This window comes from Nelumbo nucifera, chromosome 1, assembly GCF_055504915.1.
Source record: "Nelumbo nucifera cultivar China Antique chromosome 1, China Antique-T2T, whole genome shotgun sequence".
Taxonomy (NCBI): Eukaryota; Viridiplantae; Streptophyta; class Magnoliopsida; order Proteales; family Nelumbonaceae; genus Nelumbo; species Nelumbo nucifera.
This window is the reverse complement of record NC_142649.1, coordinates 6,865,950-6,890,565: the sequence shown is the minus strand read 5'-3', so window position 1 is coordinate 6,890,565 and position 24,616 is coordinate 6,865,950. Positions and strand designations below refer to the sequence as shown.

Genomic DNA, 24,616 nt, shown 5'->3' with positions numbered 1-24,616 from the left:
CTCTCCTGGTGGATGTGCCCGCTCCTTCTACAACAACTAGTTGAACTCGGATTTGGGAGAAAGGGATTTCATCTACAATGGCCAGTAGACGTGCCCACTCCTTCTACCTTCCCTATCGCACTCTCCCCCTTTGTTACCTCTGTCCACTGGACCCGGCAACCCCTCCGCTGTGACTTCACCCAGGAACCTTTCAATCTCCTTTTAGTTGTATGCATGCAACAAAAGAATGACTCAATCCCGTTCTTCCTCATATTGCAGAACTGTTGACACCATCGGGGACATATGCCATTTTGTTCCTAGTCAGCAGCCACGTAAACCCCATTAGTTGTATTCGTTCTTCCTCAATGTTGTTTTGTTCCAATCTCCCTTTAGTTGTATGAACGTAACACAAGAACGGCTCAACCCCGTTCTTCCTCATATTGCGGTCACATCTCTTTCCCCTGCTTCTCCCCCATAGATCATCAAGGAGGAATTGGAACATCAAAGATTCATCTAATCATATTCAGGGACATGATTATGTTCTTTTCTCGATGAACATAGTCGGAAACAACTATAGTGATGATTCTGTCAATTGATGTTGTCTAACCACAGAGGATTGAATCGACTTACGTTAATGTTTCATAATGAAAATTTTAAGGAGAAGAATGGGTAAAATAGTCTTTTTTATCTTTCCATTAATGGACATTAATCGCAAGGACTTAGCCAATTGTCAAAAAACTTAAGGGGTACTCTAAGATAATACATAAACAATAAGGGTAAAGTTAGTAAATTAGCTAAATCATAAAGATAGTTCAAGAAAATTTCCCAAAGGAATATTCTAAAGTTAATTGACATAATGCTTAATGGAGGGGGGCAAAGTTCTGGAATCCCAAAATTCAGGGGTCTTTTTTGCTACCCTCTAATTATAGGGTGGTTGCATGTCAATTATCCAAATAAATAGCCTTTCAAAAAAAAAATAAATAGGTGATTTTCTTTACAAGTAAACATGTATTTAAATTTAAAATCAATAAAATCTCATAAATGCTTCACATAGCCATTCTTTTTTTTTTCTTTTATAAGAAAACCTAACATTTTTTAAGAAAATTTGAGGGCTTTTGTATACTACACATTATAATTACCCATCTATATCTCATATCTCATTTTGTCATGCACGGATAAAATTAGGGAAAATTCCCTTTTAGTACCTTGTACTTTGTACCTAGTGCCATTTTAGTACTTAAACTTTAAAATGCAACAATTCAGCACCCGAATTTTCAAAAAGTGACAATTCAATACCTGCCATTAATCAATATTTAACCTACAGTAAAGTGACATTTGAAAAGGATACAAATGCTCTTTGAGTGTTATTTAATTTTCTTTATCAACCATCTAAATTTTGACAAAAAATTAACAATTTTGCTTCTTTCATTCAAGAAAGTTGGGGTTACATTTGAGTGGGCATTCTGGTGACTCCAACTTTCTTGAATAGAAGAGATAAGGATTTGGGACTACTAATTTTTTTGTCAATGTTTAGATAGTTGATTAAGAAAATTAGATGACACTCGAAGGGCATTTGTGTCTTTTTAAAATGTCACTTAATGGCTTATTAATAGCTAGTTAACGACAGGTACTAGATTGTCATGTTTTGAAAATTCAGGTATTAAATTGTCGCATTTTAAAGTTCGGTGACCAAAATAACATTAGACCCAAAGTATAGGGCATGGTTTTCAAAGCCAGACCGGACCGGAAAAACCAGGAACTGGTTCCGTTTTCCCCAAAACTGTTTTTTTTTCCCCAAAACCATTGATTTTGGTCAGCAAACCGTTGAACTGGCCGGTTAACTATTCGAACCGTTTGAACGGTTTTGACCATTTTTCAAATTTTTTTTTTATTTTTTAAATTTTTTTTTTGTCAGAGCGAACTGACCGTTCGAACCGATAACCGGACCCTCACCGATTCAATCACCAATTCGGTTTTAAAAACCATGTTACAGATTACTAATCGAAAATTTTCCCTAACCCTAAGACTATAAAATCATAGTGGATTTTTCTTTTTACCTTTTTTCCCCATTATTAATACCACGTGCAATGCACATGCCTTTCAGATCTGGATTTGATCAATTAATACTTCTTAACTTCCAATACAATTAATGAATTAATTTGAACTTAATCCCCATAAGATTTGTGCACCGCATATTTCAATCTCATTTCTCTAGTCTCAGGCCTGTGTTTGGGTGGGGTGGGAGTGTATCTTTCCTTTTTAAATGGGCTTTTAATAAGTTTTTTGAATAAGTACTTATTAGATAAGTACCTTTTGAGCATTTGATGCGACGTTCCTAAATATAAGTCAGAAGCCATTTTTTTTGCTTATTCTAAATTCAGGGGTTGAAAAAGCTTTTTTTTTTGTGTGTTTTTCTCACCAAACACTATTTCTAACTTTTTGAGGTGATTTTGGCTTTTCTATATAAGCACTTATTATAAGGTCTCCCAAAGACCACCCTAGGTTTGGTATTAGGAGCTGGCCCCAAATGATCATCTTCAAGACTGGCCTACCGGTTAAGAAGGAAGGATGACAATCAAAATCTAAGTCTTCTACGCTATGCTTGTTTGTAAGAACTTTTCCTCGAACTTTTTGTTCCCCCCCTTTTTTTTTCTATTTTCTTTTATAAGTGTAGTTATGTATATTATTCATTGAGACTTGGATTGTGATTACTACGCCCACAACAGAATGTTGATAAATCCCAGGTTAAGAAAAAAATCAAAAGAAAAAGTACAAGGCTTAATTGAAGGGTCTCTTAGATGCCCCATATATGATGTATGAAAGCAATGATACTATATTAGCTTTGACCAATCAAAATCATCTGTGAATTTTAAAGAATACACTACCTGATTGGTCACCACTTATTATGATACCAATTCATTGTTTACAAGTTTTCTAATATCTTCTATGATACTAATTGATTGTTTACAAGTTTTTTAATATCATGTTTTTATAGAAGCGACACATTACACCTTAAATTGATTATAGTGTCAATTGGATATAGAATTAAATAGAACAAAATAGTAAATAGGATTCACTAACCCCATAAGAATCAATGATAATGGTGATGGTGATGGTGATAATGTCTTTTCAGTATTGTAATCAAAACCATAAGATATCTTATTAGTTGTGACGGAGTCTTAGAATCCAATCTTACTTGCACCATGGTTGGAGGTGGGCTACCCCATTGTTTAGCCCCAAACCCCCCAAAAAAATGAGAAGGGGAGGGAGAGTTGGAGTAGGAAGATAATCAAAGTAGAGGTTGGGGATGAAGTTGATGGATGCATTTACTTCACCAGACTCATAATATTTGTTAATTTTTTATCCAAGTCTGACCGGCCCTAACAACTGTCCTTTCTTCCTTCTCTGCCATTACGTGGTATATTAGTATATTACCTCCGTTCTTCTTAGAGTTAAAATGACTGATCTGTCCTCTTTCTCTTTCATTTATGTAAAGCTTAAAGTCATAATATTTATGGAAAAGTCATAATATTTATGTAAAGCTTAAAGTCATAAAGTCATAATATCTATATAATTCAAAATGATAAATACCTTTACCCTAAAACATCCATTTCTGCATTGGCATCAATTTTGAAATGATACCTATCCTAACTGTACTGTGGGGATAAGAATTCTTAAGGTGTACTGAACCAAGGTTTTAAAAAACGACCCAGAAATAAAACCCTTCTGACCACCAGTTTATGGGTCAACTGTTCGACCATCTGATTTGAATGAGTAATCCGTTCTAACAACAAAAATTAAAAAGATAAAACAGCCAAAAACTGTTGAATGGACTAACAGATTGATGATTTAACTGTCCAGAGCAACGAATTATTAACTGATTCAAGGGAACGGTCTTTTTCAACTGTAATTGGAAACATCTCGCAAGGGGTGCAAGTCAGATGGGCCCGCATTAACATTTTATACTGTTTTCAAGCTTCAGGTTGGCTCTATTGAAGTTTTGACAAATCCCAAACTCTAATCCGCCCAAATTGCAGACAAGATATTCACGATGCAGGCAAGAAAAGGCTGTTGGGACCCTGTGTTGGAACCAGATCCAAACTCTGGTCGTGCAACTTAAAAGTTTGAGTATTTGATCGGGTCCGGTCTTTGTAGCCCACAAAGTATGGCCCATAGAAAGGACATTCCATATTCCATTTATAACGCTGAGGGCCTGAGGCCATGAGGCACATGGCCTTTATTCAAGGGAAGTTGAGACTTGAGAAAAGATCTGAGGGAGGGATTCCAAGCTAGTGGGCTGGGAACCAACACCAAGGGCCCACAAATGGACCTAGGTCTTCCTGCCCATGGATTCAAAGTTAAGCCCATTAATCATAATCTAAGGGTGTTAATTTGGGATTTGGGACGAGACCGGCTTCGGTGAAATTATGCACATAAGTTCGAACTGGCGTTGCCTTCACCGAAAGCCCAACTCATTTGAGACAAGCTCTGCGGTCTGCAACTGCAAGCTTGGTTATTAGGGCCGGGTTCTTTTTATTTTTATTGGGCGGTTGGAATGTTGGAGCGGAAGCTGGCAGGTGGCAACATAATTCTGACATAGACACGTATGTATATAATAAACAGAAGAAGACAAATCTGCTCTTAACTCTTATTCTTTACACAATCCAGCTGTCAAGAATCAAGATGCAGGAAAACGAGTTGAGAACATACTACTAACCGTCGGATTGGAATCTATGTAGATTGGCCCCCAATAAAGGGCAGTGATGAGGATACTAATAATACAGCTGGTCAACATTTCAGCGGCTCGATCGCTGTTTATATTCTATATAGTGGGCCCCAGCAACATGTTAAAGAAAACAAGACGATACCAAGCTGATCATATTTTATATGTTTATGCTGTCTGAGGTAGGGGCGATCTGTAATCTGTTCAAGTGGGGCCCTCCCTGGAACTTGTCCAGTGTGCTGATTCTGTTTTTGCACAAGACAAGGACTAGAGAGTTCTGGGTGCTTACGATGCATCTACTTTCGGTTGAGCTGGGCTGGCCCCTGGCCGGCTGGGTACGCGATCATGTGGCGTTTATGATCCCTTGGGGCCCACAGAATGGAAACCACGATTCTCGATTCTATTCTATATATGACCGTTTTTTCCCGTTCTGCTTTTTTTCGTATTCCCGCGAAACTCTCGAGCTTTGGCTGCCGCTGAAGTTACGGCCCATGAAGATCCACTGGTTACTGGTCCCACAAATGCCTATGTACAGCCATTGTGGCCCACAGGATGGGCGGTCTGGATTGACCCAATCGTCTCTCCAAGTCGTTGGGAAGAGTGAAAGTGCATGGAATAATCCATACGGCTTTCCGTACTTGATAAATTAATAAAAAATAAAGTTAAAAATAAAACGTCAGTGGAAGGTGTTTTAGCCATTTCGCTTAAAGCGGCAGTGGTAAGCTACCCACTCGTCCAGGCCTAGTATGGTAACTTCACAAAACTACCGAAGTGAAATATTCCCGTTAGTTCAGTAGTTCACCTGCACTACTGCACGGCGAACTGCAAAGAGACAATCGAGGAAACGAAACGATTTGCTTCTTCTTCTGCTGCTCTGCTTCTTCTTTTGTTCCGTCTTCAATGGCGACCGTCGAGGATTCCGTAGACGAAGCCCTTGAGACCTGCGTGGTCTTGGGTGGTCGAAGCTTCATTGGAAGATCGTTAGTTTTGAAGCTCTTAGAATCGAAGAAATGGATAGTTCGCATTGCTGATTCCGCTCCATCTCTGCATCTTGACCTCAATGAGCAGAGCTCCGTTCTCTCTGAAGCAATTTCCACTGGACGGGCTTCCTATTTCCAGGTTGATGTTCGAGAGAAAACTCAAATTGTCAGAGGTGAATCTTCGATGCAACTCACAGTTTTCGGTGTCCACACTGTCCTCTTTTCTTTGTTGGGTTCTGTCATTGTGGTGTTTACTAATTAAAACGATTGTGGTTGTATTTTTTTATCTCTTCACTCCTGCTTGGTTACGGTTTCTTGGTTCTTGAAAAGTATAGTTTGAAATTAAGTTGTATATGTTTGATTGTAGAAAGATAGAGAGAGTTGTGTTTCGTTTTTTGATTCTGAATGCGATTCTTTTGGTGTTGATTTTGCCCTTGTTTTAATCATTATTGTTATTACTATTATTATTATTATTATTATTATTGTTGTTGTTACTAAATAGATGACAATAATGAGGGTGTTAATGTAATTTTATCACGTCTGAAATGCGTCTAATGTTGGTAAGACATGAAACCAAGTCTTACCAATTCATATATGAATTTGTGTTTCATATCCTCTAATCAAACCTAAACTCAAACGCCATTGGCATCTCAAAAACAAAGTTTTCAGACATCAGACGTGTAAAAAGTGTTATTGAACGCCACCTTAGTGATTCAATTATAAGAAACTTAGGTATGATCTTGTCAACTAATATGTGAGGAAGAGCACTATTGTTACCTAAAATTGCATTGGAAGGAGCCATAGTAATTACATTCTTGTAAAGCTCTCTTGAAATGTGTAAAGTCACAACCTTGATGCCTCCTCTCTCTTGGGTCAATGGGGAAGCCTTTCTCTATGCAAAGAATACATGAAGTCCAGGGTTGGGGACCTCTTTAAATAGAGGAAACCACCAACCGTTTCCATACATATCAAGGAATGGTTCGACAAAGGCATTCACTAGCATTTGAAATGTTTGGTAGGGTGTTACAAGAAGATTAAATGGTCAATTGCAAGATCATTAATCAACCAACTTAATGATTTGAATGTTTTGTTCTTACAATCTCCCACTTGGTCTCGCAATGATAATTGTTTAATTAAATAGCCATATATTTTCTTGAAAATATACAATATACATAGTATTAATATATAGTTTTGACAAGCAAACATACTTTAATAAAACACCCCATTTACATTCTCATGGGGTCTTCAAAATTAAATTAGACCAAGACAAATAAGACTATCGACACAAGATCATGAAGGTCGTTACATCTTCACTAACAACATAATGCCATTCTATGGTCATTGTATTAGCATCCTCAATCTCCATGGTCCATAACCTTAATATGGAAAGATCTGTATTATGTTATGATCAGTCTCTTCTCTCCAACCTTTATGATCTCTTATACTCTTTATATTTACAACCTACTAGAATCCTTATAGCGAAAAAGTAGATAAATGAGGCATAATAAATGGATCAAAACTATATTGTATGGGAACAATAATAGTGTCAACATTATGCTAACAAAAAACACTCCCACTAGCCAAAAGAATCAAAAGATGCTACAATACCCATACGGTTTCATGTTCCATGAACAATTTTATATTGAGAGATTTGATCAAGGGGTCATTGCTATAGTGCTGATATGCTCCACAATGATCTCTTGTTCGCGAACCTTCCTTGTTACAATAAGAAACTTTATGTCATTGTGCTTGGGCGCACCTAAACTTTCTTGTTCTTAGAGTGTAAAGCTTCAGATTTGCCACAATAAATTCTCAGCGGCTTGGAAATAGTACCAATGAACCAAAGTGCTGAGATAAAGTTTCATAGTCAGATTGCTTGCTTAGTTGCCTCCTAGCAAGTCACAAATTCCTCCTTCATAGTCAACGAAGTTGCAAGTGACTATTTAGCACTCTTTTTGGAGATAACACCTCCAACCAACATGAAAATATAACCAAGTGTTGACCTTCTGTCATCTGAACAACCACTAAAGTCTGAATCTATATACCCATTAGGGGTATCAAATCTACCACATATGAGCATGAAATCCTTGGTTCTTGAAGATACCTCACAATTTTCTTTATTGCTCTATAGTGAGCCTTTCCATGTCACTTTGATATTTGTTAAGTACAATAACTACAAAAGCAATGTCTAGTCCAGTGCAAATTTGAGAGTAAATGAGACTCCTAACAATTGAGTCATAAGAGAATTTATCAAATTACTTTTTTCATCTCTTTAACCTCTAATTCAGTCTTTGGACCACTAGTTTTTGCTAAGTTTCTTGCCTTTATTGATTGAGACATCTCTAGGTAAAAATTGGCCAATGTCATACCTCAATGATGAAAGATGCTTCTCCCAAGTCTTTCATGTCAAAATTATTAGTTAAAAACCGCTTAGTTTGTAAAAGCCGACTCATGTCACTATTTGCAACCATAATGTCATCATCATAAAGAACCAATATGACAAACCTATTCCAACTAGTCTTGAGATAGATGCATTCATTAATTACATTTTCTTTGAAACCAAAAGATGTGACAACTTCATCAAACATTATGTATCATTTCCTTGATACTTGCTTTAGGCCATAAATTGATTTTTTCAATTTACATACAAGGTCTTCATTGTCTTTCATTTTGAACCCTTAGGTTGAACCATGTACTCCTCTTTATGTAATTCACCATTCAGAAATGTTGTTTTGACATCAATTTGATGTAAATCTATATCAAAATGAGCCGTGAGAGCTTTATACCTTTTTATATTGCCATTAATTTGAATCTTGTTTTGTTTTATACACTAATTTACAACCAATTGGTGTGGCTCTATTAGGCAATTCTACGAGATTGAAAGCATCATTCTTCTTCATTGATTCCATTTCATTAATCATGGCATGTATCCATTTGGACGATTGTTGGCATTTGTTGCATTTTTTATATGTGGCTAGATAATTTTCAGTGCCAACATCAAATTCACACTGTTGTAGATAACAAATAAGATCTCTAGAGATGACTGATCTCCTTAACAATACTTCTTTGTTGGTGGGTTATCACTTCTATAGGAGAGTGTGGACCTTCTCTTTCTATTTGATCATCAATCACTATTTGGTGATTGCCATTTATTTCTTCAATCGGAATAGGTAGAACATACATTGGAATTCTTGAACAATAACTGATGTAAGCCTTTCCTCAAGCTCAATGTGTTGAATAGGCACATCATCACCGATAAACTCATCCTCAATAAATTTTGCATTTCCAGTTTCTACAATGTAGGTTGTGCATGATGGACAACAAAACTAATTTGTACCATTTAGATCTCTCACGGTATCCTATAAAGTGGCAACTCACTGTTTTGGGGTCTAACTTCTTCTCTTGGGGTTTATATAATCTAGTTTCTACTTTACGTAGAATTGCATATAATGCTTCTAACCATGTCCATCAAGGTGTGGTTCCTTGTTTCTTCTAGTCCATTTTATTTAGGAGTCTCACACATGGTATATTGTGCAACAATACCACACCCTTTCAAAAGTTTGGCAAAAGGTCCTAGATATTACCCAAATCCATCAAATTTCCCATAGTGCCCTTCTCTTCTATTAGCTTAATTTTTTTGTTTTTGATTCTCAACTTCAGCTTTGTAAATCATGAAGAATTCCAAAGCTATTGTGCCTTATACACCTATTTGAAAAGTAAGTATTTTTTCACCAAATACTTATGGACACCTTTTAGGATAAGCACTAATTGATATGCATTCTTTTGATGGCATCTCATGGGGCAATGAGACTCCCTACACGTAAAATCTTTACACACTCTTCAAGCATAGGAATCCATTTTAATATTGGGAATATCTCTCCATGAATTTAACATACATGTATGGAAAATATTTCTAATATGAGGCTGGACCATGTCTCCAATAGATGCCATGTGAGCAGGTTTTTTTCTTGCTGGAGATTCCGGTTCTTTCAAGGGTTTGAAGATTATCTAGATACATGTTCACCAAAGAAAGAAGCTGCATTCATCAACTTCAATTTGAGGGAACGTTTTGTAGAAATGTCGTCAAATTTGTTAAGTAGATTTTCCTGAATTTTATACTTCTCTCTTATTCTCTATCCTGTACAGTCTTAAAGCTGTTTACGGATATTTGCAAGCTCTTTCTCTTATTCTCTTATTCTCTCTCTCTCTCTCGTTTTCTTAGTTCTCTCTTGCATCAGTCCAATGTCTCGGGTACTTCTCTTTCATCTCCACGCACTAGAAGAAGAGGAAGAAGAAGAATAAGAGTAATGTCTACATTATAATATAATAATACTATTTTCATGCTTTCTCTTTCTATGGTAGAGTGGTTCGGAAGAGAATTCTAACCCGTAAGACAGCGTTTCTACTTCTATTAGAGTAATACCTCAAAGATACTACTGATTCTCGATCAACATTATTTTACCATTATATTATTTGGCCTTTTCCAAGATACACATTTTTATCAGGGTTCTGGTACACAAAATACATCGATACTTATTTGTATTCCATACCTCCAAAACACAGGGAGGCTCTCTCTCTCTCCACACACACACATCAATCACTCACTATCAATCTTTATATATGTAGATAGGTATACATATGATATTATTTCAGAGTCTTCTTCCACCCCAACCGTGCTCTCTCTGGCAGTTGAAATACACGGCAGCAACAGGGGAGCCAAGACTGTTGCGGTTGGCGAAGTCAGTGGTAGAGAAATTTGGACGCCACTCTGGAGGGTTGAGAGTCTGCACGCCATGTTGCCGGAATAACACAAACACGATTCGATGAATGCCAAGAGTTGGACGTGGGCACTCATAGCTGACGATCTCCTGGCCTAAAATGTACATGCATGAAATAATAAAGACTGGGGTCACTCTTACTAAAACCTTCTCCTATGAATATTGAACATAGCATCACAGATATTTTCATGGCTTTCAAACCACTACGGTTACAACAGAAACTTTTCTTTCTATTTCTAACCCACACTAAATATGATTGTTGGGATCTAATTAAAATCAATGCTTTCTACTCAAAAGGGCCTGTTTGGACAATTTGTACTGGAATATTAAAATAAGTTCATTGTAGCTTGCACACCTTTTAAACCCACAATGCACTTAGTCACTCACGGTAACCTGCGCTATTATGAAAGGACCCCTAAGTAAATCTTTCAGAAATCCTAACGTGTTTGTGACGGTCCATAGAAGGATTCGTTCAATCAAGGTTTTTAAAATTGGACCAGATAGGGAACATTCTAGGTCCGGTTCTTGAGTTGAACGGTCCAACCGTTCGGTCTGAACAAATGGTCCATTTTGATAGAAAAAATTAAAAATAAAAAAAGGCCAAAAATCGTTATCCAGATTGACTGTTCAACTATTTAGGTCAGCAATTCATTCACCAAATTAACAGTTTTTGGCCAAAAAACAGTTTTGGAATAAAACAGAACCGACCAAATGATTGATTATCAGTTTTCCCAATCTGACCGTCTGGCCTAATCCGGTTTTGTAAACCATAGATTCAACTTTGATGCTGGAAAGACATGATAATGACACCGGAAAAACTTAAAATCAACCAACCGGCATCATAACCAATTACATGGGTTTTCATCAAAATTCACGGGGTTGTGATTGGTTATTATGATAGAGATTTGTTGTCGTGGTTAACTTAGTGGGCCCAGATGGAAAATATGTATTATGATAATATCTTGTCCATTTTTGCTAAATGTTCTATCCTCCTGCGAGCTATGGCAGATTTGGTGCAAAGTTGCTATAGAAAATACTTATTTCAATCCTTATGCTGTTATCCACAGAGCAGAAGCTTGGATTGTAGAGCTCCGGCCAACACCATATCCAATGGCATGCTACTACACAAATTCAGGCTCCGTTTGATTCGCAGGAGTAGGGGTTTGGAATTGGAAGTGGAATGGGTTATTCCGATTCTAACTGTTTTGTTGGGGAAATTAGAATCACATTCCCATTCCTACTAGAATGGCATTCTCCCATTTGAGGGAATGGCCATTTCCTGCCTCTCTCTTGAAAATGAAATCTCGTTTTTGCTGATTTTAATTTCCATTCTCATTCTTATCTGAATCAAACAGATTATGGGAATTAACTATTCTGATTTCAATTTCAATTCCAATTGTGAACCAAACAGACTCTCATTCATTTACCACCCAATAGTATCATGTCCCACAATTTTGGAGGCACCCACCACCAAATCATTTTTGATGGTGCAACTTTAATGCTATTCTTTGCCGTAGGTATTGTGACTCTAGGGGCCCTGATGGTGATTTCTTCTATATGCTCATTCTATTGTTTTTCCTATGAAGACTCAGTGGAGGTAGAAAGTCTAGCTTTATTGGAATCCTGCAAATTTTGTTTTGGAATTCCAGCTTCATCTTGTGATTTTTTAGGGAGATTGTGAGTTTGTAATTAAAAATCTATGGGAGGGATGTGACTCTCTCCTTTGTGGGTAGACCTATTCATGGGTCGGGCTTTCACTCTGTATTAACAGATTTTTCTAAGGCCCGGGCCCGAGCCCAGCCCGACCATCGGGCCTATAACTTGGGCCCGAACCCGGCCCTCATAAAAAGCCCGAAGCCCAGGTCTGGGCCCGAGCCCGAAATTTAGCCCATATTGTTACTATTGCTGAAGCGGCTGAATAGAGAGAGAGAGAGAATAATAAAAAATGTATATATTAAATTATAAATATATATATATATTTTAATAAATATTATATTATTTATATATTATATAAAATATATAATGCTGAGTCGGCTCGGACTGGGCTTTTTTGACAAATCCCGAGCCCGGCCCGAAACACAGTTGGACTTACTATGTTAGATCCGAGGTCAGACCCACCGGCCTAATTACATGACCAAGCCCAACCGGGATGCGAGCCGGGCCATCGGGCTACCCGGCCCATGAACAGGTCTATTTGTGGGGTATTCATCCTTTCTTGGCAGACTGTAGATTTGTTCTTCAGAGGATCCCTCGTAGCTCACTTCACTTTGTTCCCAGGCCTACTAATGTAGCTCAAGCTACTAAATTTGGGTTAAGAATTTATAAGCCACAAACCTGGGCCACTTGCCCTCAGTTTTTATCTCCTTATTGTATCTGTTAAGGTTGTGATTTGAGCTCATCGATCTTATTGGAATTTGCCTCATTAGGCATCAGAAAGAGAAAAAAAAAAAAAAAAAAATTGGGACTAGCTAGGATATCCCACAAAAGGTGGAATAATAGAAAAGTGGTATTTGCATTCCAATTGCGTAGGAACACCGAGAATCGAGGGAGAGGAAAAAGGGGTCTCGCTAAAGGTTCTGTATTCAAGTGGAAGCGTTGTTGTCATTCTATCATGGAATTATCATTGCTCTTGAGTTATGGCTCTATAGGTTCAAGGATCCGTGCACTTGGATATACGTAGATAAAGCGATTCAGTTGCAGTTTATGCACTTTTAACACCGTCACACCACCATTATCGGTACTGAAACCGTGAAAGACCTGAAGGTATAAAATGCTTACTTTGAATTTTTTGTGAATTTAATTGATTTTTTGAATTTTTTGCTTAATCCGTTGTTTAATTAGTCTTGCTTAATTTTTTCTGAATTCTTTACTTAATTAGTTACAGAGATTCACATACTCACATTTGCTTAATTATTGTTTTTCAATTTCCTGCTTATTTGCTATGTCAAAGAAAATGATGACTAGACACATATCACTAAAACATTCTACTTTCGTTTTTTGGATTTTTTTTTTGTATTTTCTACAAACATATGACTGAACACATATCACTAAAACATTCTACTTTCTTTTTTCTGTTTTTTCTGTATTTGTTTGCAATTTTCTGTGTTTTTTTCTATTTTTTCACAAGTTTCGGTGTTCTCTGTAGTTTTTTGGATTTTTTTGTATTTCCTGCCCATGCATGAGTATTACTCAACACATCCTAATTTATGTCTATTTTTTTCTGTATTTTTTTTATTTTTTTTGTGTTTTGTCTGTATTTTTTAGAATTTTTGATTTGTGCTTTTTTGTATTTTCTATGTGTTATGTATTTTATTACTTTTGTATTTTGATAGTTTTTTTCTGTATTTTTTTTTGTGTTTTTCTGTATTTTTTGTATTTTCTATGTGTTATGTACTTTATTATTTTTGTATTTAGAAAGTTTTATTTTCTGTATTTTATTTAATTTTATGTTATTTTTTATTTTTAATTGATTTATGTCATCACGGGTCAAATTGTTTGACCCAGACGGTTGAACCACCAAACCGGAAAATGGTCCCCTGATCGGTTATGTTTTTGGGTCATTTTTTAAAACCTTGCTTCTTACTATGATTTTTTCTTTTGCTATTTGACTAATGTCTTTCGCTAGTCCAAATATTGCATATCACCCATAGTTTTCAAAACCATATCGGACCGGACAATCAAACCAGAAAATTGGGAACCCGTCTGGTGACCGGTTCCATTTTTCCCCAAAACTGGATTTTTTCCAAAAACCATTGATTTTGGTCAGCAAACCGTTAACCCGGGCGATTAACCGTTTGAATAGTTTTGACCATTTTTTATTTTTTGTCAGAATGGGCTAATTGTTTGGTTCGAACGATTGGACTGTTCGACCCAAGAACCGGACCCTTGACCAATTCATTCTCCGGATCAGTTTTAAAAACCTTGCTGTCTGTCTCTCTCCTCTCCTCAGGGCTCTAACCTTTTCCCCCACAAAAAAAAAGCGAAAACCTATGAGTTAAAAAAACTTAAGAGGTGATTGACTCTACAATGTAATTGGTCAAATGAACTCTCTCCTTCCTCCCCTTCTTCTTACCATCTCAATTCCGACAAACAACACCAGAAAAGCTATGGCTCAAACTTGATAATGAAGAGGCTGTATGGACAATAAATGCTTGAAGATGCTAAATCTGATGATCAAGTTAGCCTTTTTCTTCTTATCTATTCTAGTATTCTTCATAGGTTATTTTTCCTCCTATTCATGTGTTTTGCACAATAAAAATACTGAAACGAATGAATAGGGAAAACGACTTGTTTTTTTTTTGCATTTCTCCATAAATGAAGCTTTATTTTTCAGTTACTCTTTTTTTTTTTTTTTGAATTAATGGGTTTTACATGGTAAAACACTGAAGCTAGCCAAGCATGGAACTGAAGAGAGGAATGGCTTTTTCTACGTTTTGCATCTCTCCGCAAATGAAGATCTGTTTTTTTTTTTCCTTTTTTTTTGTTTCTACTTTTTTTCATAGTCAAATATTGAAACGAACCATGGATTCTTTTCTAGCTGAGAAAGAGAGAGAGAGAGCTGGTGGTATAAACATTAAACAATCATTATAATTCACATGCTAAAGAAAATGCAAACTTAGCTATCTAAACATGGGTGTTTTCCTTAGGTTGATTAATATATTGTTATATTTATGACAATATAATTCTATTCACTATTCAGCTTGTCAAAATTCTGGGTTTTAAATTTAATAACCATCTTCATAAGATCTTCTTATAGTAGTACTATATTTTATTTGCTCAACACTCACATTTACACCTCTAGCTTAATTGCACAAAGAATGTATGTATCTGGATCATAATATGAACGTTGGACTTTGTTTTACTTACCCATAGTTCCTGTGGTTCCTTCAGGGATATTGCATACCAGCCTGCAGTGTCATATATGGAGACAGATAGTTAAGTCATATTTGTTGAAATGCATACATGCATAATTACATATAACTACAGTTCAATCAAAACCAAAACAAAAAAAAAAAATAGAAGATAATTACATACGGATTAGAAGATAAATTTGGACCGTCCCTGTGGAAATCCCTATTCTCATCCCTATCCTTGCCAGCGGGGACAAGGTTGTCCCCATCTCCGTTCTGAGATTTCACTCTTCGTGATTTTTTTATGATGTCAATTGTTCTGTTTTTATTTTTTATTTAAAAAATAAAAAATAAAATAATTAAAATTTACAATTTTATTAAAACAATACAAATGTACTCAAATATATTCAAACAAAAATGATACAAATATACAAAAATATATATAAGCGGGGGATCTCCACAGGTGGGCAGTGCTCTCCCATCCTCATCCTATTCCTGCCAATGGGACGAAATTTTCCCCATCCTCATCCCTACGATGGAAAAATCATCCCCATCTCTGCCCCATTTGGGCAGGTCCCCACGGGGATGAGGGAAATGGGAAATTACCATCCCTAATTTTATGTATGAAGGAGCAATTTGTCCAATATATAATAATAAGAAATTATTCAAGCCCTGCATGTTAGAGGTAGAGCTGTCAACAGGTCAGGTTTGGGCCAAGACCAACTAAAACTAGAGCCAACCCAACATGAAAGTATTTGAGGACTCGGAACTGAACCGAACTGAACTCAATAGGGTCTATAATTTTTAGACCTAGAACCAAACTGTTCGGTTCTCGGGACAATCAAATCTAACCTGATGGACCCAATTGTAATAAATATATATTTAATATATAATATTATATATTATATATAGCTCGGGTTGGGTCTGGATCATTTCGAGATTGGGTAGAACTAGTTCTGAACTAATAATAATTAAGACACTATATCAGGACCCAGAACCAATTTGTCGGTTCCAATTTCTAAAACAAGAACCGGCCCAATCAGTTTAGGCCCATTGGACTTTCTTGGTCGGACCCGACCCATTGCCAGTCCTACTTAGAGCCATTTTATGGATCTCATTATGACATACTTCGTAAAGAATCTATTGTCAAAATTAAGGTTTATACTAGTTGAAAGGGGAACAGAGGATAGAGTAAGAAAACATGAAAAATGAGTGGCAAGAAAACGTTATAATAGGATTTCATGTGTTATCATTATTGGGGTGGGTAAAATATGTAATAAAAAATATCCATAAAATATGTTATGATACACAAAAGGGAATCAATTATAGAACTACTGATTGGGATAAGAGAGAAGAGAGAGGCAGAGGGCGTTACCAGTGCAAATACTCTTTCTGGTTTGGATTACTTGGATTTGGAGCATCAGGATCGACCATTATCTGCAAGATAACAAAACCAACTGATGATATATGCATTTGGCATATATGAATATATTCAAATACATCATCACCGGGATCCACACTTATCTTTAAGATAACTAAATCAAATGATGATATATGCCACACAATCATGCAACAAATTCCAAATTTTATTACTGAAATACATAAGAAAATTAAACCGTTTGTAGGGGGATTGAATCAGATATATAGGAGTTGGAAAAATAATATAATATCCAAAACAAATGAACTCTTTCCCCTCCATGCTCTCAACTTTAGAAGTTTCGAAAAGAGACAGAGGAAGAGAAAGGCTAAAGAACTTTTCCTCAATTTTCCGTTTGTCTCTCTATCTCTCTTACTTTTTTTTCGTCGAACCAAACATAATCTAAAGTCGCATGTACAAGAAAAAAACAATGGAATAGACAAACATAAAATCCCTGCTATCAGTTTCTCCATTCAAAACCTTGTCAACTCATCCCTCTCATATTCTGCAACATCCTCTAGTTTCATAAATAAAACTAAAATGAAAAACCTTGTATCACCTCCAAACAATTTGAATAAAAAAACAATATTTCAATGCCCACAATAATTTCATAGGAACGTGAAAACGAAACCAAATAAAATAAAATAAAATAAAAAATCAAACAAAAGAACCAAATAAGAGAAGAAGGGCTACGATTAGAAAAGCGTGGATGGTAATACGTGATTTAGTTGATAGGTTCTTTGACTTCCAGGAGTAGAGACCTAGAATGGAATCTTGCTGCCACCAGGGTTGTGGGATTAGAATTGGGATCTGCTTCTCATAGAGAGCACCTCACACCAAACTTACAACCACATCCCACCCTATATAGGGAATATCTCCCCATGAATAATAAATACAAGTATGGAAGAGTTCTCAATGTGTGGCCAGAACATGCTGAGAGGTCGGTGTAAAGCACACTGGGCGAGGAGGAGATCTGGATTCAGGGGATTAAGGGAGATGATTGAGCTACCCTGGTTGTGCCCCATGAATCTTCAAGTCCATGTTTGTCACTTTGACTAAACCCATGCTCATGATAAATTTCACCGTAAATTGATGATTCCTCCCCTGAAGATTCTGATCATTACTGTAACTTCCCCTAAAGTTTGGAAGTTTCAAAATGTCAATCACCTCCTCTGAATTTTCTAACACAGTTACAAGTAGACCGCCTCTACTAGAATCCTCTAATAGGAGGCATGAAAATGTCTAAAATACCCATGCAAAAACAGTGAATAATTTCCCGTGCATGGACTAAAATATTAAACACATGGAGAGACCCATTAAAAGTGAAGCTTATGTGATGCCTAACTGTCAAACAATACTAAATAAACCTTTATCACCAACTTTTTCATTTTTACGGCACAGTACTAAACGTGTCATGTGGGGAGAGTCTTACAACCCAGTGGTCCAATTTGGGTTCAGATGAGGTAAGCACGAAATACCTTCACCCCACCCTTGAAAAAGATTAATACCCACTTTTTGACGGTTGCCAAAATAGTTATCAAGTGATCATTTAATATGCTTAATTTGATGTGCATAATAGATCCAGTCCCGTCAAATTTACACAGCAAAATTAATGTATTGATGATTGAGGCAGGGATTAAACAATTAAACATGAGTTAATTACTCACCAGTGTATAAAAAGTTGTTAGGTCATTGCCTCCAACTTCGACCTTAGGTTGGTTGACCACAGCTGATGGCTTAAACTCGTAGCTATTATTGACATTCCTGCTGTTGTAGGAGACTTTCAGGGAAACGCTTCTTTCAAAAGGCTCCAAAACATCCCCTACAACACGACCAACCACCAATGCATCCCTTCTTCCAGACATTGTAACAAACAGAAAGAATGCAACCCACAGAAATATGCATGGACAACGCCTGCATATATATATATATATATATGTATACAAGTAATTTGGTGGTCGTTCCTTTTAACTCATCTTTCATTAGAAGAATCTGCTTTTCTAAGCACCAAAGTACCAATATGCTACAATTATTTCCTTTTTTTTCCAACTTACAAGCCAAGTGGAAGCAACCTTTAATATTCTTTGAGTCAGATATGCGGAATTGAGAATGATGTGAGTCATGTGATCATCTTCATATCGGCAGGGAAATCCGTTTAACTCGAGTCTGATGCATGCATGTTCTAGTTCTAATACCAGTGTTCAATGGCAGAATCCGTTATGGGAATCCTTGTTTAATTAGGTCTTATGCATTGAATGGATCACAGTTAAAAAAGGGAAAAAAAGAAGAGATAGTTGCACTCAGTGCGTGAAAGGGTCTCCCATCCACACATGCATTTTGAAAAGCAAGCTTTAATTTGGTGGGGTCGTGCCTGAGACGACGTCGACAGAGTTCTTGGTGGTTCTAATTGCGATATTCAGCGTGGTCCTGTTAGGTCATTTGTTCGTTCCAGTCACCAACAGCCCCAATGGATGATACCAGAATTCTGGAGTCAGGACCTCTAGTTTAACATAAGGTTGTCAATGGGTCGAGCAGACTCTGGCCTAGTTTAACATAAGGTCAATCACTAACAACCAATGTGTTTTGATTATAACTAGTGGGGGAATGCTTCACGGGCTATGAGAAGGGAAATACGAGTGTGCACATTGCATATAGGAGGACAAGGAACTATGATCTAACATCAATATGAATAAGTTTAAAATTTTGTGTTTTTTTTCTATTAGGGTATGTGTCTTATTTTTTAATTGCTGGAACTTTCTTTGTTTAATCTAAGGGTTGGTATGGCCTTTCTTTAAGTTAAAAAATGTTTACATATAATTTTTTTTTTTTTTGTATGTAAGGTTGGGGTTTTTTTCCCATACAAGTGAAAAAGAATTTTTTGTTCTTATTGGAGAGAAAAAAAGAGAGGTAGAGAAAAAAATGGTGCTCTTGAAGTAAGAGTGGAGTCTTTGTTGTCATTTTGTTCCTCGGGTTAAAAGATGAAAGGGAGAACAGGCGTACAAGGGTTAAGGGTTGATTTGGGTTACAAGCCATAAGGTATTTGCATTGTTTCTCATTTTTTTCATAGTGAAGAATAGTTTTCGTTTCTCCGATAGACGTAGACGTTAAGGCTGAACCACATAAATTCTTTGTAATCCTGGTGGTACTAATTTTTATTGGTCTTTACTTGAATTTTGTTATTTTCGTTACTATTGGATTTTTATTGGATGCTATTTCAAATGATCTATGGCTTTATCCTGTGGGTGATTCTTGTGAGGTCCCAATACTCTCTCTAGTCCCAATTTACACTATATTAAAATCATGAAGTCGAATCCAGGGGTGACCATTTTTAGTCCAACCTAGACAAAAAATTCCAAGCTTGGTTCAGGCCTAGGCTTGCATTAGGACTACAATTTTTTATTAGAGCTCCTAGGTTGGTGTTTATAAGGTATTTGTGAAATTGCTTAAAAGATAATAGCAACAAAAGATACAAGTTTTTAATTCTAGATCGATATGTTTGGTGGCAAAGGAGGGTGAAGGACATCCTAGTTCAACAAGACTTGGCTAAAGTGTTGAAGGGAAATAATGGTTTGCTTGAAGACATGAAGGATATTGATTGGGAGGGCAGCAATTACTTTTCAATGGTACTAGTAAGCATGTATATGCAAAAGCACATGGCAATTTTTTATAATAATGATGATGATAGTAAATAATATATTTCCAATTTTTTTATAATTTTTTATATTTATATGTCTATCAAAATTGTTACATATCACACTTTATTTTTGTTTAATATAATGAATATACAACAACAATTCTTATTTTTTTATATTTTTATGAAAATCTTTAATGATGGTGATGATAGTATATAATATGTTTCCAAATTTTTCTATAATTTTTGTATTTCATGTCTATAAAAATTATTCTTATTTGTCACACTTATTTTTCTTTAATATGATTAATTAATATAGATTTCAATGAAAGATTAGGAGTTAATACACTAAATACAAGACTTAACGAGGATAAATGTAGTAGTTCTAATTACATTTTGTGCCCTCACACTTAGAGAGGGAACAAATTCAAAGATAAGGGTATTCTAGTCGAGAATAGGATTCAAAAAATATTAATGGGACTATGGGAATTAATACTTTAAATATAAGACTTAGTGAGAGGAATTTAAATGAGAGAAAATTGGTTATTCAAATTACTTTCTTGTCCCTACAAGGAGAAAGGAACCAAATTAAAAAATTTGGGTATTTTAGTCAAACAAAAGTTCCACACTTTTAATCAATGTTTTAAAAACCGACCTGAAACCAGAACCGTTCTGGCCACCAGTTTTCTGGTCAATGGTTCAACTATTTGCTTTGAATAGACAGCCCATTCTAACAAAAAAAATTAAAAAATAGAAAAATCATTAAAATTTAAAAAAGGCCAAAACCATTGAATGGATTGAACGTGTCAACAGTTTGACTAGTCGGGTCAATGGGTCATTGACCAATTCAACGGTTTTTGGCTAGGGACCGGGTTTGGGGTAAAACGGAATCGTTTGCCTAGATAGTTCCCAAGGCAAACAATTCGATGATCCGGGTCAATGGTGTTTTGAAAACCTTGCTTTTAATAGTAGTATAGATTATTAAAAGGGAAATTTCACTTTAGGGGTAATGTCAAGTTAGTACCCGAACTTTCAAACGTGTCACTACATTACCTAAACTTTCAAAAAGTGTCAAGTTGGTCCCTATTGTTAATCGACCATCAGTTATCTGTTGAAAATGTCAAAACTACCCTTCAAAAGAAGACACCGTTCATTGTCTTCTACCTTGAGACTGAACCGGTTGAGGTGTTTGGATTTCTAAACTAATGAAGTCATTGTCTTCTACCTTTAGATTTGTAACACATTATTGTCTAATTATTTCTTTGCTTTTAATTATTGTTTTCCTCTATCATATTTCATGATTTTTTTTTCTCTTTTTTCTTTGAAAATAACCAGTTCAATCTCAAGGTAGAAGACAATGAATAGTGTATTTTTTTGAAGGATAGTTTTGACATTTTCAACAAATAACTGATGGTCGGTTAAAGATAAGGACCAACTTGACACTGTTTGAAAGTTTAGATACTGTAGTGACACATTTGAAAGTTCGGGTACTAACTTGACAGTTGATACTACTCACAAAGTTTAGGATAATAAAGTGGAATTTTCCTTTATTATAATTAGTAAAAAATTTAGGGTCATACACAATAAAGATACTATTTTAGATTCTTAATAGCAATTGGAGAAGGTCTCTCCACACATTTCATAAGATGGCACATGAGATTAAATGAGGGATTGGGCCATATGGACTTTCCACATGTAGGTTTTGTTTTTCGCAAATTGACACACCTATAGATTTCATTTTTTGTAAGCTAGGTGCCTATTCATACCCATTTTGCTTACATTGTCTACATACGTACACACAGACATATATATATATATATACATATACTGTAATGCTATCATATTATAATGTCCTTATATATATATACATATACTGTAATGCTATCATATTATAATGTCCTTGGTGGATGGCAGACTATGTAAATTTTATTAATAATTCAAAGGAAAAACGCTTGGGTTGGAGAAAATAGCTTCCCCCTCTAAAAACTATACAAAATGCATTTTAGTGGAACCAAGCAAAAATGAAATAAAAGGAATCTAACGCATAAAAGAACCCTTGATGAGTATGACAAATATCCATATAATTATTGCTACAATATTCATTCCATGCGCAACCAGTTAAACCATCTACAACACTATTTCCTTCTCGATGAGTATGACAAAAGGCAACATGCAATTTTTGGCTTTTGGAAGCCCATGCAATTTTGTTTTGGATGTCTCTAGTCTCTTCCAACCAATACCATGTTTTTCAAGGAATTTTTTTATCTCTTTTCAATGATCTTTAGGGTTTTGGAATCATACTACGCAATAATGTTATTCAACCTCATTGATTTTGGCAAAACTGACCCATCTACTATAGCTCAAACTTTAGCTTCAAGGTTTGTTGAGAAATCATAAAAAATAATAAAAAGGAGTTAAAACCCTTATGTGGCCCATTTGTTTTTCGGATTCTAAAGAGGGGAGAAGTCGGTCAATGGGATTGTGGTATTAGTTACTTGGGTAAGTGATACCCGGCCATTTGCTAGATGGATAAATAACTTTCCTAGTTGTGGAAAATTTGACAAAATGTGTTGGGACAATTTTGCCCATTATAATAATGACCTTTTATGTATAAAAGAGTCATTGTATAATTTACCTATGTATCACTTACCTAGGTAAATAGCTTTCTAAAAAATCAACGGACTACTATCTGAATCACCCCTCCTCCACCCATTTGAATTAGGATTGCTTATAGATGCACCATCCACATGTTGAAAATAGGTGTGAAATGATTTATATTACTTTATATTTTCTTTATCTCCCTAAAGCAAATATAGAGACAAGTTTTGAACCCACTTAAAAGAGGGAAGATCACTTACCTGGAAACACTTAAATCCTTACTCTTGAGATCAAAAGGCCCATGAATTGGGACTTCGCGGGTTTAGACCTCTCCTAAACCAGACCATGAACCCATGCATAAGATTAGACTTAGAAGACCCTGAACTCTCTAAAATAAGAGAAGAAAGAATTTATCTATCAACACTTGAGGGAAGCTCCACTAAGAGAGAGAACCTCTACTTAGATGATCTCTTAGGCTTCACACAATTGGGATGTCTTATGAGACCTTTTTGGAGAAATGAAAGTTGTGTGTCCAAGGCTTTGGCAAAGCCCCTATTTATAGTTATGGCCTTGGTTTGAACCTAGACAAGAGGTAGTGGTAGATTCCACCTTCACCCCCACCTTTGGCTACAAGATTTAAATTTTCAGGAGTAGTGGCTCTTGAAATTAACCTAGATTGGTTATAGAATCAGTTCGCAAGCCAAAAACCAAGTTTTTTAGATAAAAGAGGTAGGAAAACATGTAGGAAAGTGAAGGGCAAAGTGTAAGGCATCAATCACAAGTTTGGCAATCGTGTAGCTTATCGTATGAATTAACTGTGCAGTTGTCTACACCAACCATGTTGTTGCCAATTATCAGGCTTACCAAAACTTGTCAGAAAAACTATAAAATTGCAAGGGTTTTGGGTACATACTCGTTATTCTTTGAACCCTTGTCCATAATTGAGGTCTTTGCTAGTCAATTGCACTCTTTAGGTTAGGTTTTGATGTGAAAGACTAATATGCCCTTATTTAGTTTATTGGTTAAACTTGGAGAGGGGAAGGGGCCAAAATGGAGTGTGTATAGATGCCTCTCTTTGGTTGAGGTCACAAAATAGTTGAATAGACATCTATTTTGGTCCCCTTATTCGGTTCTTACAAAACAAGTGAAGGAGTTAGGGAACAAGCTACTTCTTGCCACCTTCATAGGAACAAGGAACCTAAGAAACAATAGATGTCAATCTATTTGGAGTGGAGTACAATTGCAAGATATCCATTGTCGACTTATCGTCTTAAGAAATGAATGGGAACCCATCGTTGATTTATCAACTTAGGCTCAGTTTGGAAGGAGTACAAATTCAAATTTATACACTACAAATACAAGTAAAATAATACAAAATATAAGGTTTTGCACTCTACACAACTGCATTTGTACTCCTTCCAAATTGAGCGGGAAAGCTGAGGGCCCATCATTGATCTTGACTTATGGAAAATTGGAGTCCTGTAATCGATCTATCAAGTTGGGGAAAATAGGGAACTCGTCGCCAATCTATTGGCTTAGAATAGGGGTAGAGCCAAGAATTTTTTATGAAGGGGGCCAAAACCTCAAATGAATTGGGAGTGGGGAATATATGTGGATGGGCCATAAGGAGGCCAACCATTGAGGTGGAGAGTGGAGGAGG

At 36.1% G+C, this 24,616-nt stretch overlaps 1 protein-coding gene across 1 annotated transcript; it reads right to left on the bottom strand.

Moving 5' to 3' along the window:
• Window positions 1-10,128: 10,128 nt before the first annotated feature.
• On the bottom strand, window positions 10,129-19,377 carry LOC104587017 (protein HEADING DATE 3A-like). Its single transcript, XM_010244443.3, has 4 exons — window positions 18,395-19,377; window positions 16,686-16,747; window positions 15,327-15,367; window positions 10,129-10,555 (listed from the first exon to the last, which is right to left on the bottom strand). The coding sequence occupies exons 1-4, from the start codon at window positions 18,590-18,592 to the stop codon at window positions 10,332-10,334; spliced, it is 525 nt and encodes a 174-aa protein (XP_010242745.1). The 5' UTR covers window positions 18,593-19,377; the 3' UTR covers window positions 10,129-10,331.
• Window positions 19,378-24,616: the final 5,239 nt, after the last annotated feature.

Excerpts from the sequence above, each read along its gene's own strand:
- LOC104587017 (XM_010244443.3), bottom strand. The coding sequence starts at position 18,592 with ATGTCTGGAAGAAGGGATGCATTGGTGGTTGGTCGTGTTGTAGGGGAT. Across the intron at positions 16,748-18,394 it reads TAACAACTTTTTATACACTG|ATAATGGTCGATCCTGATGC; the intron begins GTGAGTAATTAA and ends GTTATCTTGCAG. Across the intron at positions 15,368-16,685 it reads CAGAAAGAGTATTTGCACTG|GCTGGTATGCAATATCCCTG; the intron begins GTAACGCCCTCT and ends ATGACACTGCAG.